General features: G+C 28.6%; 4 protein-coding genes across 4 annotated transcripts; 1 reads left to right on the forward strand and 3 right to left on the reverse strand.

Annotated features, from left to right (window-relative positions):
- Positions 1-247: 247 nt before the first annotated feature.
- On the reverse strand, positions 248-3651 carry LOC130450175 (uncharacterized). Its single transcript, XM_056788406.1, has 2 exons — positions 3515-3651; positions 248-613 (listed from the first exon to the last, which is right to left on the reverse strand). The coding sequence occupies exons 1-2, from the start codon at positions 3557-3559 to the stop codon at positions 278-280; spliced, it is 381 nt and encodes a 126-aa protein (XP_056644384.1). The 5' UTR covers positions 3560-3651; the 3' UTR covers positions 248-277.
- Positions 3652-6604: 2953 nt separating this feature from the next.
- Positions 6605-7135, reverse strand: LOC130450165 (uncharacterized). Its single transcript, XM_056788387.1, has 2 exons — positions 7057-7135; positions 6605-6993 (listed from the first exon to the last, which is right to left on the reverse strand). Exons 1-2 carry the CDS (start codon positions 7099-7101, stop codon positions 6667-6669), a joined length of 372 nt encoding a protein of 123 aa, XP_056644365.1. The 5' UTR covers positions 7102-7135; the 3' UTR covers positions 6605-6666.
- Positions 7136-10162: 3027 nt separating this feature from the next.
- On the forward strand, positions 10163-10829 carry LOC130450128 (uncharacterized). The gene is made up of 2 exons (XM_056788331.1): positions 10163-10321; positions 10482-10829. Exons 1-2 carry the CDS (start codon positions 10268-10270, stop codon positions 10803-10805), a joined length of 378 nt encoding a protein of 125 aa, XP_056644309.1. The 5' UTR covers positions 10163-10267; the 3' UTR covers positions 10806-10829.
- Positions 10830-10976: 147 nt separating this feature from the next.
- LOC130450129 (uncharacterized) lies at positions 10977-11597 on the reverse strand. The gene is made up of 2 exons (XM_056788332.1): positions 11517-11597; positions 10977-11334 (listed from the first exon to the last, which is right to left on the reverse strand). The coding sequence occupies exons 1-2, from the start codon at positions 11559-11561 to the stop codon at positions 11005-11007; spliced, it is 375 nt and encodes a 124-aa protein (XP_056644310.1). The 5' UTR covers positions 11562-11597; the 3' UTR covers positions 10977-11004.
- Between the last annotated feature and the right edge of the window lie 3417 nt (positions 11598-15014).

The following is a 15014-nucleotide window of genomic DNA, read 5'->3' on the forward strand; positions in this document are numbered from 1 at the left end:
TCAGTTTTGACATATTGACATTAGTATTGTCATATCTCGAAACTGAAGTAGCGATCTTTGTACGTGGTAAATCATATACGGTGAACCTCGAAAAGTTCTTTACGTCTTTTAAATTCAAGACTTTAACGGTGAAATATTTTCATTGTAAGTCGATGCTAAACAAAAACGATTAGTTATATTCAATTTTCATGTTATAAATGTCAAATTTACATCTCTGTTATATACAGGGTGGACTAATAAACACTCATTATCATTCTCGCTTTCTTTTATTGAACATTCAATGTTTGAGTGATTCTAAAGTTGTTTCGCAACATTTCAAATAATTAAAAGCGGCTTCTTCTGGCGTGGCACCGTTTCTTTTCATGCATTCCTTCAATTTATTCCTTTTATTTTCATCTTCGATGGCCTGCGAGTCTCTCAGGAACACCTCTTCATCGATATCGCCGTTTTCCTTTTGGATGCCGATTTTTTTGTTGATGCAAAATATTTTTTCGCCCAATTTCACTTTGTCGGCGTCTTCTTTCATTATTAAAGTTCTCAAATTGTTTGGTCCTTCGTATTCGGCGCCGCAAGCTTTCACAGCCGCTCTAATTTCGTCCAAGCGCGGACCAGCCTGAAAAAATTAGACTGATGAACACACTGTTATACACCAGCACTCAAAATTACATTCTAAGACGCTTATTTGCCGAATTATCGTCTGCAGAGGCTCAGTTTACTTTCTGTCTCTGAAGATGATAAGTTGGTTAACGAAACGCGCGTCAGATAGTGTGGTTTTGAGCGTTGGTATAGTGTGTTCAATATAAATATCACCTACGGTTCCAGTTTCAATCTGGACGTTGTTTAAAAGCACAATTTTGATCATATATGCGTTTAATTCGAGTTTGCACTATTCCTTTAGTTTTGGTAACCGAAAAACCACGAAATTTTCAACATAACCTAACCTAAACTCGAGTTGCCAACCGTCTCCCCCGACCGCCATCTTGGAAAAACTATTTTTTCGCGATATCTCGGAAACTATGCATTTTACGAAAAATTCGTTGAAATATAATTTGTTGGAAATTATTTTTTCTACAAATTTGTTCATATAATTTTTTGCTCTAAATTTACAAATAAAGAAGTTATAAGTAGAAAAGTGAAAAAATTTTTATAAAAATTTTCTTTTTTGCTCCATAACTTTTTTTATAGGCATTTTACAAAAGAAATTGTGAAGACATAATTTGTTGAAAATCATTTTTTATACAAATTTGTTCATATAACTTTTTGCTCTAAATTTACAAATAAAGAAGTTATAAGTAGAAAAGTGAAAAAATTTTTATAAAAATTTTCTTTTTTGCTCCATAACTTTTTTTATAGGCATTTTACAAAAGAAATTGTGAAGACATAATTTGTTGAAAATCATTTTTTCTACAAATTTGTTCATATAACTTTTTGTTCTAAATTTACAAATAAAGAAGTTATAAGTAGAAAAGTGAAAAAATTTTTATAAAAATTTTCTTTTTTGCTTTATAACTTTTTTTTAATGCATTTTACAAAAAAATTACCTCAGACCAATCTTGTAGATAATCTTTCAAGGAAAATTTTTATTTGTATTTTTTTTCAATTTCATTCATTTGAAACGCTGTTACGGCGTTCCAAAGTTAACTAGGTTACTTAATTTCACTCTTTTCTTGTATTTTATTATTAATAAAATCATTGTTTTTAATCCATTGAAATTTCACATGATCCCCAACAAGTGTGGAGGGTCAATAGAAACTTAACCTCAAATTTGTGTCCCGTGTCATCCGGCCGCCATCTTAGAAAAAGGGGTACAAACAACTTTTTCGCGATATCTCGAAAACTATGCGTTTTACAAAAAATTCGTAAAGACATAATTTGTTGCAAATTATTTTTTCTATAAATATGTTTATATGACTTTTTGCTGTAAATTTGAAAATAAAGAAGTTATAAGTAATGTAATTTATCATCGCTGCCTCTAGCACGAGATACTGCTCGTTTTCATCTCCCGATCTTGTGAAATCAATTTTCTGCGTTATACGAATTCAACAAAATTTTTTTAAGAATTTATTTGAGATAAAAAAAATCGAAAATAAGGTTTAAATTTCGTTTTTTGACCGGATTTTCATGAGCGTTGACGAACCCGGTTAACTTTAGAGCGCTGTATCAGCGTTTTAAATTAATGAAATAAAAAAAATTATAGAGAAAAATTTTCCTCAAAAGATCATCTACAAGATTGGTCTGAGGTAATTTTTTTGTAAAATGCATTTAAAAAAAGTTATAAAGCAAAAAAGAAAATTTTTATAAAAATTTGTTTCATTTTTTCACTTATAACTTCTTTATTTGTAAATTTAGAGCAAAAAGTTATATAAATAAATTTGTAGAAAAAATGATTTTCAACAAATTATGTCTGCACGATTTTTTTGTACAATGCTTATAAAAAAAGTTATGGAGCAAAAAAGAAAATTTTCATAAAAATTTGTTTTATTTTTTTGCTTATAACTTTTTTAATTTCAAATTTAGAGCAAAAAGTTATATGAACAAATTTGTAGAAAAAATGATTTTCAACAAATTATGTTTGCACGATTTTTATGTACAATGCTTATAAAAAAAGTTATGGAGCAAAAAAGAAAATTTTCATAAAAATTTGTTTTATTTTTTTGCTTATAACTTTTTTAATTTCAAATTTAGAGCAAAAAGTTATATGAACAAATTTGTAGAAAAAATGATTTTCAACAAATTATGTTTGCACGATTTTTATGTACAATGCTTATAAAAAAAGTTATAAAGCAAAAAAGAAAATTTTTATAAAAATTTGTTTCATTTTTTCACTTATAACTTCTTTATTTGTAAATTTAGAGCAAAAAGTTATATAAATAAATTTGTAGAAAAAATGATTTTCAACAAATTATGTCTGCACGATTTTTATGTACAATGCTTATAAAAAAAGTTATGGAGCAAAAAAGAAAATTTTTATAAAAATTTTTTCACTTTTTTACTTATAACTTCTTCATTTGTGAATTTAGAGCAAAAAGTTATATGAACAAATTTGTAGAAAATACGATTTTCAATAAATTATGTCTGCACGATTTTTTTGTACAATGCTTATAAAAAAAATTATGGAGCAAAAAAGAAAATATTTATAAAAATTTTTTCACTTTTCTACTTATAACTTCTTCATTTGTGAATTTAGAGCAAAAAGTTATATAAACAAATTTGTAGAAAAAATAATTTCCAACAAATTATGTTTTAACGAAATTTTTGTAAAACGCATAGTTTTCGAGATATCGCGAAAAAGTTGTTTGTACCCCTTCTTCTAAGATGGCGACCGGATGACACGGGACACAAATTTGAGGTTAAGTTTCTATTGATTCTCCGTCCAACGATTTTATTGATAATAAAATACAAGAAAACGATCGAATTAATTAAAAACTTCATCAAATAACAAAAATTTAACATTTATTTTGAAATATATCTCAAATAAAACGTATATTGTTTGATTAATTAAATGGAAACTCACCAGAGCAACGGCTATCAACACAGTCAATACCAAAATCGTCTTCATGATGAATCAGTTACAATTTGATATCATTTATATTTACCACTCGATTTTATATCATTTTAATAACCTTCAGAAATAACCTCCCTCTAGTTAAAAATTCCTCTAGGCCATTAGTGATAATACTATGACCTATAAACTATTTTTCCCGTTAATTAAATCAACAAATTTTAATCATTTCGAAAACAAAAATTATTTAATTAGAATTTTTTCTTTTAGTTTCATTTTATCATCATATTTTTAGTATCAATAACGTTAATTTGTATTGAGGTTAAAATAAAATCAATATTTAGTTCAATTTTTTGTTTGTTTGTAATCTAGTAATACAGGGTGTACGCGGAAAGTAATATGTCAATTCTTACAATCGACGTGATTTGATTTTGAAAAAAATTGACGAAATTTTTATTAGAATCGATAGTATAAACAGTATAATTTAATTTTTGAAGATTATTTCATGTACATATTGACCCCAGATCGGCTTAAAACGCCCCTAATTTTAGCACAATTTTTTTTAATATATCGGCCAATATTTCACGATTAAATGCTTCAATATTAGTTTCCAAACAGTCAATCGGTGATGGTTTATCCCTGTAGACATTAGTCTTAACATAACCTTGAAAAAAATAATCCAAAGGTGTCAAATCTAACGATCTAGGTGGCCCCAATCGTGAGATGAAGTTCATTGTTAATGTGGCCGTGTGGCATGTGGCAACGTCTTGTTTTAAACCACGTGTCAGGAATATTGTTATTTCAATTATTTCTTGATACGGGAGAACAAAAAAAAACCTAGTGGGAGGAGGTCTGGGCTATATAATAGTTGGAGAAAGCCGAGTGATTCGCTAAGCGATCTCTGACGATGTTTTTTCGAATCTATCAGCATAAAAGGATTTTCCAAGCAATCTCCGACTATTTTTTTTTCGAATCTAATACTAAACTCGATTGAAAACATTCCCCAAGCGACCCAAGCAATCTCTGATGATGTTTTTTCGAATCTAATACCAAAAAAGGATTTTCCAAGCAATCTCTGACTATTTTTTTTTCGAATCTAATACTAAACTCGATTGAAAACATTCCCCAAGCGACCCAAGCAATCTCTGACGATGTTTTTTCGAATCTAATACCAAAAAAGGATTTTCCAAGCAATCTCTGACTATTTTTTTTTTCGAATCTAATACTAAACTCGATTGAAAACATTCCCCAAGCGACCCAAGCAATCTCTGACGATGTTTTTTCGAATCTAATACCAAAAAAGGATTTTCCAAGCAATCTCCGACTATTTTTTTTTCGAATCTAATACTAAACTCGATTGAAAACATTCCCCAAGCGACCCAAGCAATCTCTGATGATGTTTTTTCGAATCTAATACCAAAAAAGGATTTTCCAAGCAATCTCTGACTATTTTTTTTTCGAATCTAATACTAAACTCGATTGAAAACATTCCCCAAGCGACCCAAGCAATCTCTGACGATGTTTTTTCGAATCTAATACCAAAAAAGGATTTTCCAAGCAATCTCTGACTATTTTTTTTTTCGAATCTAATACTAAACTCGATTGAAAACATTCCCCAAGCGACCCAAGCAATCTCTGACGATGTTTTTTCGAATCTAATACCAAAAAAGGATTTTCCAAGCAATCTCCGACTATTTTTTTTTCGAATCTAATACTAAACTCGATTGAAAACATTCCCCAAGCGACCCAAGCAATCTCTGACGATGTTTTTTCGAATCTAATACCAAAAAAGGATTTTCCAAGCAATCTCTGACTATTTTTTTTTTCGAATCTAATACTAAACTCGATTGAAAACATTCCCCAAGCGACCCAAGCAATCTCTGGCGATGTTTTTTCGAATCTATCAGCAAAAAAGGATTTTCCAAGCAATCTCCGACTATTTTTTTTTCGAATCTAATACTAAACTCGATTGAAAACATTCCCCAAGCGACCCAAGCAATCTCTGACGATGTTTTTTCGAATCTAATACCAAAAAAGGATTTTCCAAGCAATCTCTGACTATTTTTTTTTTTCGAATCTAATACTAAACTCGATTGAAAACATTCCCCAAGCGACCCAAGCAATCTCTGACGATGTTTTTTCGAATCTAATACCAAAAAAGGATTTTCCAAGCAATCTCCGACTATTTTTTTTTCGAATCTACTACTAAACTCGATTGAAAACATTCCCCAAGCGACCCAAGCAATCTCTGACGATGTTTTTTCGAATCTAATACCAAAAAAGGATTTTCCAAGCAATCTCTGACTATTTTTTTTTCGAATCTAATACTAAACTCGATTGAAAACATTCCCCAAGCGACCCAAGCAATCTCTGACGATGTTTTTTCGAATCTATCAGCAAAAAAGGATTTTCCAAGCAATCTCTGACTATTTTTTTTTCGAATCTAATACTAAACTCGATTGAAAACATTCCCCAAGCGACCCAAGCAATCTCTGATGATGTTTTTTCGAATCTATCAGCAAAAAAGGATTTTCCAAGCAATCTCCGACTATTTTTTTTTCGAATCTACTACTAAACTCGATTGAAAACATTCCCCAAGCGACCCAAGCAATCTCTGACGATGTTTTTTCGAATCTATCAGCAAAAAAGGATTTTCCAAGCAATCTCCGACTATTTTTTTTTCGAATCTAATACTAAACTCGATTGAAAACATTCCCCAAGCGACCCAAGCAATCTCTGACGATGTTTTTTCGAATCTAATACCAAAAAAGGATTTTCCAAGCAATCTCTGACTATTTTTTTTTCGAATCTAATACTAAACTCGATTGAAAACATTCCCCAAGCGACCCAAGCAATCTCTGACGATGTTTTTTCGAATCTATCAGCAAAAAAGGATTTTCCAAGCAATCTCCGACTATTTTTTTTTCGAATCTAATACTAAACTCGATTGAAAACATTCCCCAAGCGACCCAAGCAATCTCTGACGATGTTTTTTCGAATCTATCAGCAAACTTGATTGCGTACAGCTGTTTGTTGGTTTTCTATACGTTCTTATACACTGCTCGTCATAATTATACAATATTTTGAAACAAACAAAACTCGTACAACAACTTATCGTATTTTATTTCAATATAAACGATTTCTAATTATATTTTATATAATATTTAATGTTTAAGTTTCTGATGGAGACATGTCATGAAATTAAAGGCTTTCTCTGCACCGTTTTCACCCGTTGGTTCGTTACAATCGTTGATTACGTCATTTTGGAATGTTTCGTTCTTATTTTTCAACATTGTCTTAATGTGAACCGCCACTTTGTCTTTATTAATAATCCCCTTATCATCTTGCAGCCCTATTTCTTTATTTATACAAAATAATGTTGTACCTAAATGCGTTTTATCGTTTTTTCCTTCTAAGGCTGCCAATTCTTTAAGTCCATCGACCCCGCAAGCTTTCGAAGCCGATTCCAATTTTTCTATGTATGCGTCGGCCTGAAATTTGAAAATTCCAACTGAATTGAATGATTTTCGCGTATTTAAATCAAAATTTCTTACCAGAATTCCGGTGATTAACGAAATAAGTAAAATGAAAACCTTCATATCGATAATAATTTTTTGGAAAAAAAAAAAAACGCCCAGTCCTACAGACTTTTATACTTTCGGAAAACCTTGACATTAGAACTTGTTTTGAAATAAGCGATAAATATGAATTGATAATAAGCGAATCAATAACGAATTGATAAGAATAATCGTTCTTTTATTGAACTATCGGATTTGACACGGAAAAAAAGATTTTTACGTATTACAACCTCGGAAAAATCATTGTAAAGACCTTCGGTATTGTTTAATGGTTTCAATATATCCACGGTACGTTTCCGAAAGAAGATTTCCAAATTTTAACAAATTTAAACCCTGCTTACGGCATTTACAAACGAAGTAACAAACACAAACTCGAAAACACCATAAATTCACTAAAGAACCGTCGAAACGCGGATATTTTAGGTCACTGACCTTAATAAGGCACGAGAAGCTGTTACATAACCTAAGTTATCAATCAACCAATTAGAGTCCCAGATTTGGATCGTCCCAAGCACGAATTATTACAAAATTTAAGTCTTCCAGTATTTATAAAACAGTTTCCTTTTATAAGTAACTTCATAATTAATGTTAAGCACGAATTATTACAAAATTTAAGTCTTCCAGTATTTATAAAACAGTTTCCTTTTATAAGTAACTTCATAATTAATGTTAAGCACGAATTATTACAAAATTTAAGTCTTCCAGTATTTATAAAACAGTTTCCTTTTATAAGTAAGTTCAAAATCAATGTTAAGTACGAATTATTACAAAATTTAAGTCTTCCAGTATTTATAAAACAGTTTCTTTTTATAAGTAAGTTCAAAATCAATGTTAAGCACGAATTATTACAAAATTTAAGTCTTCCAGTATTTATAAAACAGTTTCCTTTTATAAGTAACTTCATAATTAATGTTAAGCACGAATTATTACAAAATTTAAGTCTTCCAGTATTTATAAAACAGTTTCCTTTTATAAGTAACTTCATAATTAATGTTAAGCACGAATTATTACAAAATTTAAGTCTTCCAGTATTTATAAAACAGTTTCCTTTTATAAGTAAGTTCAAAATCAATGTTAAGTACGAATTATTACAAAATTTAAGTCTTCCAGTATTTATAAAACAGTTTCTTTTTATAAGTAAGTTCAAAATCAATGTTAAGCACGAATTATTACAAAATTTAAGTCTTCCAGTATTTATAAAACAGTTTCCTTTTATAAGTAACTTCATAATTAATGTTAAGCACGAATTATTACAAAATTTAAGTCTTGCAGTATTTATAAAACAGTTTCCTTTTATAAGTAACTTCATAATTAATGTTAAGCACGAATTATTACAAAATTTAAGTCTTCCAGTATTTATAAAACAGTTTCCTTTTATAAGTAACTTCATAATTAATGTTAAGCACGAATTATTACAAAATTTAAGTCTTCCAGTATTTATAAAACAGTTTCCTTTTATAAGTAAGTTCAAAATCAATGTTAAGTACGAATTATTACAAAATTTAAGTCTTCCAGTATTTATAAAACAGTTTCTTTTTATAAGTAAGTTCAAAATCAATGTTAAGCACGAATTATTACAAAATTTAAGTCTTCCAGTATTTATAAAACAGTTTCCTTTTATAAGTAACTTCATAATTAATGTTAAGCACGAATTATTACAAAATTTAAGTCTTGCAGTATTTATAAAACAGTTTCCTTTTATAAGTAACTTCATAATTAATGTTAAGCACGAATTATTACAAAATTTAAGTCTTCCAGTATTTATAAAACAGTTTCCTTTTATAAGTAACTTCATAATTAATGTTAAGCACGAATTATTACAAAATTTAAGTCTTGCAGTATTTATAAAACAGTTTCCTTTTATAAGTAACTTCATAATTAATGTTAAGCACGAATTATTACAAAATTTAAGTCTTGCAGTATTTATAAAACAGTTTCCTTTTATAAGTAACTTCATAATTAATGTTAAGCACGAATTATTACAAAATTTAAGTCTTCCAGTATTTATAAAACAGTTTCCTTTTATAAGTAACTTCATAATTAATGTTAAGCACGAATTATTACAAAATTTAAGTCTTCCAGTATTTATAAAACAGTTTCCTTTTATAAGTAACTTCATAATTAATGTTAAGCACGAATTATTACAAAATTTAAGTCTTGCAGTATTTATAAAACAGTTTCCTTTTATAAGTAACTTCATAATTAATGTTAAGCACGAATTATTACAAAATTTAAGTCTTCCAGTATTTATAAAACAGTTTCCTTTTATAAGTAACTTCATAATTAATGTTAAGCACGAATTATTACAAAATTTAAGTCTTCCAGTATTTATAAAACAGTTTCCTTTTATAAGTAACTTCATAATTAATGTTAAGCACGAATTATTACAAAATTTAAGTCTTCCAGTATTTATAAAACAGTTTCCTTTTATAAGTAACTTCATAATTAATGTTAAGCACGAATTATTACAAAATTTAAGTCTTCCAGTATTTATAAAACAGTTTCCTTTTATAAGTAACTTCATAATTAATGTTAAGCACGAATTATTACAAAATTTAAGTCTTGCAGTATTTATAAAACAGTTTCCTTTTATAAGTAACTTCATAATTAATGTTAAGCACGAATTATTACAAAATTTAAGTCTTCCAGTATTTATAAAACAGTTTCCTTTTATAAGTAAGTTCAAAATCAATGTTAAGTACGAATTATTACAAAATTTAAGTCTTGCAGTATTTATAAAACAGTTTCCTTTTATAAGTAACTTCATAATTAATGTTAAGCACGAATTATTACAAAATTTAAGTCTTCCAGTATTTATAAAACAGTTTCCTTTTATAAGTAACTTCATAATTAATGTTAAGCACGAATTATTACAAAATTTAAGTCTTCCAGTATTTATAAAACAGTTTCCTTTTATAAGTAACTTCATAATTAATGTTAAGCACGAATTATTACAAAATTTAAGTCTTCCAGTATTTATAAAACAGTTTTTTTATAGTAATACACTTGGTATATATACTTATCTTAGAACTTGATAAAATTTTGCAACAAAATTCGATAAAATTGAAGAGAAAACTTTATCGAAGGGGAAATGGTTTAAACGATAATATTAAAGTGATTATTCAGTAATAAAGTTTCTAAAAATCGGTTAATCTGAATTCAAAACTAACAGAAACTCAAATTATAAATGAAAATAATGAAATTTTCAACTTTTTGTTTATTATTTATCGCTTTAACTTCGGTAAGATTTTTAAAATAATTTTATTTGATTCACATCGTTTTTTATAGTTTTTTTTTTGTTTATTTTACTCATTTTTCCTGTCAATTTCGAATTATATCTTCAACTTTATCGCTAATTTCGTTTATTGTTCAGTCTAAATTAAATTTTTCATCAATTTTAGGCTGACGAAAAAACCAAGGATCTAATAGAAGGATCATTGAAATCCTGCGGAGCCGAAATCGAAGGTCCGAACGCAATACGAAAATTGGTCGTCGAAGAAAATGCCGACGAAAAAAAATTGGGGGCCGTCCTATTTTGCGCCAATAAAAAAATCGGTCTGCAATACGAAAACGGCGACATAAATCTCGATGTCTTGGAAAATCTAATACAAGCCGGCAACAACGACCAAGAAACCGCCAAAAAATATTTGGAATGCGGCAAATCCGAAAGAACCACCGGCGAAGAAAAAGCCTTCGACTTTTTAAAATGCCATGAAACTATTTGATAATAAATTTCGTATCCGACTAAACGTTATTTCATTACAACCTTTATACGTAGAAAAAACAACGTATACAACTCGCCGTTTAATAGTTAACTGTCAAACAACTACCGCCATCTGTAGATCAGTCCCCGAACTTCAAAGTAAAACGGAAATTTTTGAAAAAAAAAAAAAACGAATTTTTGTATATTTTATTATTTTTATATTAAGTTTTAATCGCCATCTCGTGACATTTTAAAAAATTAAAAGCTTTCGTTGCGCCGGAATCGCCTTTGGCTCGTCCGCAATCCATAATTTTTTTAGCCGTTTCTTCGTCCCTGTTGCCGGTTGTAAGGAAATTTCCCAGTACGTCGAGATTTATGTCTCCGTTGGTACGTTGCAGATTAATTTTTTTATTGGCGCAAAATATCGTAGCGCCCAATTTTGCTTCGTCTGCGTTTCGTTCCAACACCAACTTACCAATATTATTCGGACCGTCGATTTGAGCTCCGCATGATTTGAGAGCTCCTTCGATCAAATCTTTGGTTTCGTCCGCCTGAAAACGCATCAATCCAATAGTTTATTCGAAAATTTACTGATTATATTCTATAATAATGTAATTTTTTTGGTTTCTGAACGTTTTTAATTCGAAAGGAACTAACGTTGTATGTAAACAATAATTTTTGTTGATCCTAACCTCAAAATAATGACGTTATGACAGTAATTTGAATATCTCACCGTGGAACAAAAAATTAACGTGAAACAAATGATGGAAAGTTTCATTTTGGATGAAGGTTTCTACTGAACTAAAAATCATGAATAACAAAATTGTTGAGTGGTATAATCAACTAGTTTATCAACTTTTGTAATACGATAAAAGTTTAATAAATGATTACATTCTATAGTATACCGTGTGTCCTAATATAACTAAGAAAATGAGAGTGAGTTTGAATATAATGAAATGGCGGATTAAATTTCATTAAAATGGCTGCTAATCCATCGTAAAACATACAGAATGTCCTTAACTAACTTGGAAAATACAGAATTTAGTTATTGCTTCTTAAAATATACCGTATGTCCTAATCTAATTGGGTAAATACAAAGTTTATTTGAATTTAATAAAATGGCGGATTAAATTTCATTAAAATGGCTGCTAATCCATCGTAAAACATACAGAATGTCCTTAACTAACTTGGAAAATACAGAATTTAGTTATTGCTTCTTAAAATATACCGTATGTCCTAATCTAATTGGGTAAATACAAAGTTTATTTGAATTTAATAAAATGGCGGATTAAATTTCATTAAAATGGCTGCTAATCCATCGTAAAATATACAGAATGTCCTTGACCAACTTGGAAAATACAGAATTTAGTTATTCCTTCTTAAAATATACCGTATGTCCTAATCTAATTGGGTAAATACAAAGTTTATTTGAATTTAATAAAATGGCGGATTAAATTTCATTAAAATGGCTGCTAATCCATCGTAAAATATACAGAATGTCCTTGACCAACTTGGAAAATACAGAATTTAGTTATTCCTTCTTAAAATATACCGTATGTCCTAATCTAATTGGGAAAATACAAAGTTTATTTGAATTTAATAAAATGGCGGATTAAATTTCATTAAAATGGCTGCTAATCCATCGTAAAATATACAGAATGTCCTTGACCAACTTGGAAAATACAGAATTTAGTTATTGCTTCTTAAAATATACCGTATGTCCTAATCTAATTGGGTAAATACAAAGTTTATTTGAATTTAATAAAATGGCGGATTAAATTTCATTAAAATGGCTGCTAATCCATCGTAAAATATACAGAATGTCCTTGACCAACTTGGAAAATACAGAATTTAGTTATTGCTTCTTAAAATATACCGTATGTCCTAATCTAATTGGGAAAATACAAAGTTTATTTGAATTTAATAAAATGGCGGATTAAATTTCATTAAAATGGCTGCTAATCCATCGTAAAATATACAGAATGTCCTTGACCAACTTGGAAAATACAGAATTTAGTTATTGCTTCTTAAAATATACCGTATGTCCTAATCTAATTGGGTAAATACAAAGTTTATTTGAATTTAATAAAATGGCGGATTAAATTTCATTAAAATGGCTGCTAATCCATCGTAAAATATACAGAATGTCCTTGACCAACTTGGAAAATACAGAATTTAGTTATTGCTTCTTAAAATATACCGTATGTCCTAATCTAATTGGGTAAATACAAAGTTTATTTGAATTTAATAAAATGGCGGATTAAATTTCATTAAAATGGCTGCTAATCCATCGTAAAACATACAGAATGTCCTTAACTAACTTGGAAAATACAGAATTTAGTTATTGCTTCTTGAAATATACCGTATGTCCTAATCTAATTGGGTAAATACAAAGTTTATTTGAATTTAATAAAATGGCGGATTAAATTTCATTAAAATGGCTGCTAATCCATCGTAAAATATACAGAATGTCCTTGACCAACTTGGAAAATACAGAATTTAGTTATTCCTTCTTAAAATATACCGTATGTCCTAATCTAACTGGGAAAATACAAAGTTTATTTGAATTTAATAAAATGGCGGATTAAATTTCATTAAAATGGCTGCTAATCCATCGTAAAATATACAGAATGTCCTTGACCAACTTGGAAAATACAGAATTTAGTTATTGCTTCTTAAAATATACCGTATGTCCTAATCTAATTGGGAAAATACAAAGTTTATTTGAATTTAATAAAATGGCGGATTAAATTTCATTAAAATGGCTGCTAATCCATCGTAAAATATACAGAATGTCCTTAACTAACTTGGAAAATACAGAATTTAGTTATTGCTTCTTAAAATATACCGTATGTCCTAATCTAATTGGGTAAATACAAAGTTTATTTGAATTTAATAAAATGGCGGATTAAATTTCATTAAAATGGCCGCTAATCCATCGTAAAATATACAGAATGTCATTAACTAACTTGGAAAATACAGAATTTAGTTATTACTTCTTAAAATATACCGTATGTCCTAATCTAATTGGGAAAATACAAAGTTTATTTGAATTTAATAAAATGACGGATTAAATTTCATTAAAATGGCTGTTAATCCATCGTAAAACATACAGAATGTCCTTAACTAACTTGGAAAATACAGAATTTAGTTATTGCTTCTTAAAATATACCGTATGTCCTAATCTAATTGGGTAAATACAAAGTTTATTTGAATTTAATAAAATGGCGGATTAAATTTCATTAAAATGGCTGCTAATCCATCGTAAAATATACAGAATGTCCTTGACCAACTTGGAAAATACAGAATTTAGTTATTCCTTCTTAAAATATACCGTATGTCCTAATCTAATTGGGTAAATACAAAGTTTATTTGAATTTAATAAAATGGGGGATTAAATTTCATTAAAATGGCTGCTAATCCATCGTAAAATATACAGAATGTCCTTGACCAACTTGGAAAATACAGAATTTAGTTATTGCTTCTTAAAATATACCGTATGTCCTAATCTAATTGGGTAAATACAAAGTTTATTTGAATTTAATAAAATGGCGGATTAAATTTCATTAAAATGGCTGCTAATCCATCGTAAAATATACAGAATGTCCTTAACTAACTTGGAAAATACAGAATTTAGTTATTGCTTCTTAAAATATACCGTATGTCCTAATCTAATTGGGTAAATACAAAGTTTATTTGAATTTAATAAAATGGCGGATTAAATTTCATTAAAATGGCTGCTAATCCATCGTAAAATATACAGAATGTCCTTAACTAACTTGGAAAATACAGAATTTAGTTATTGCTTCTTAAAATATACCGTATGTCCTAATCTAATTGGGAAAATACAAAGTTTATTTGAATTTAATAAAATGACGGATTAAATTTCATTAAAATGGCTGTTAATCCATCGTAAAATATACAGAATGTCCTTGACTAACTTGGAAAATACAGAATTTAGTTATTACTTCTTAAAATATACCGTATGTCCTAATCTAATTGGGAAAATACAAAGTTTATTTGAATTTAATAAAATGGCGGATTAAATTTCATTAAAATGGCTGCTAATCCATCGTAAAATATACAGAATGTCCTTGACCAACTTGGAAAATACAGAATTTAGTTATTGCTTCTTAAAATATACCGTATGTCCTAATCTAATTGGGAAAATACAAAGTTTATTTGAATTTAATAAAATGGCGGATTAAATTTCATTAAAATGGTTGCTAAT

The sequence above is a fragment of the Diorhabda sublineata genome, chromosome 11 (genome assembly GCF_026230105.1).
Source record: "Diorhabda sublineata isolate icDioSubl1.1 chromosome 11, icDioSubl1.1, whole genome shotgun sequence".
In the NCBI taxonomy this organism is placed as follows: domain Eukaryota; kingdom Metazoa; phylum Arthropoda; class Insecta; order Coleoptera; family Chrysomelidae; genus Diorhabda; species Diorhabda sublineata.

Bases quoted from the DNA above. Each gene is read 5' to 3' on its own strand.
- LOC130450129 (XM_056788332.1), bottom strand. From the start codon at position 11,561: ATGAAACTTTCCATCATTTGTTTCACGTTAATTTTTTGTTCCACG. The intron at 11,335-11,516 runs GTGAGATATTCA...ATGCGTTTTCAG, and splicing joins CGTTAATTTTTTGTTCCACG to GCGGACGAAACCAAAGATTT.
- LOC130450128 (XM_056788331.1), top strand. From the start codon at position 10,268: ATGAAAATAATGAAATTTTCAACTTTTTGTTTATTATTTATCGCTTTA. The intron at 10,322-10,481 runs GTAAGATTTTTA...CATCAATTTTAG, and splicing joins TATTTATCGCTTTAACTTCG to GCTGACGAAAAAACCAAGGA.
- LOC130450175 (XM_056788406.1), bottom strand. From the start codon at position 3,559: ATGAAGACGATTTTGGTATTGACTGTGTTGATAGCCGTTGCTCTG. The intron at 614-3,514 runs GTGAGTTTCCAT...TAATTTTTTCAG, and splicing joins TGTTGATAGCCGTTGCTCTG to GCTGGTCCGCGCTTGGACGA.
- LOC130450165 (XM_056788387.1), bottom strand. From the start codon at position 7,101: ATGAAGGTTTTCATTTTACTTATTTCGTTAATCACCGGAATTCTG. The intron at 6,994-7,056 runs GTAAGAAATTTT...TTCAAATTTCAG, and splicing joins CGTTAATCACCGGAATTCTG to GCCGACGCATACATAGAAAA.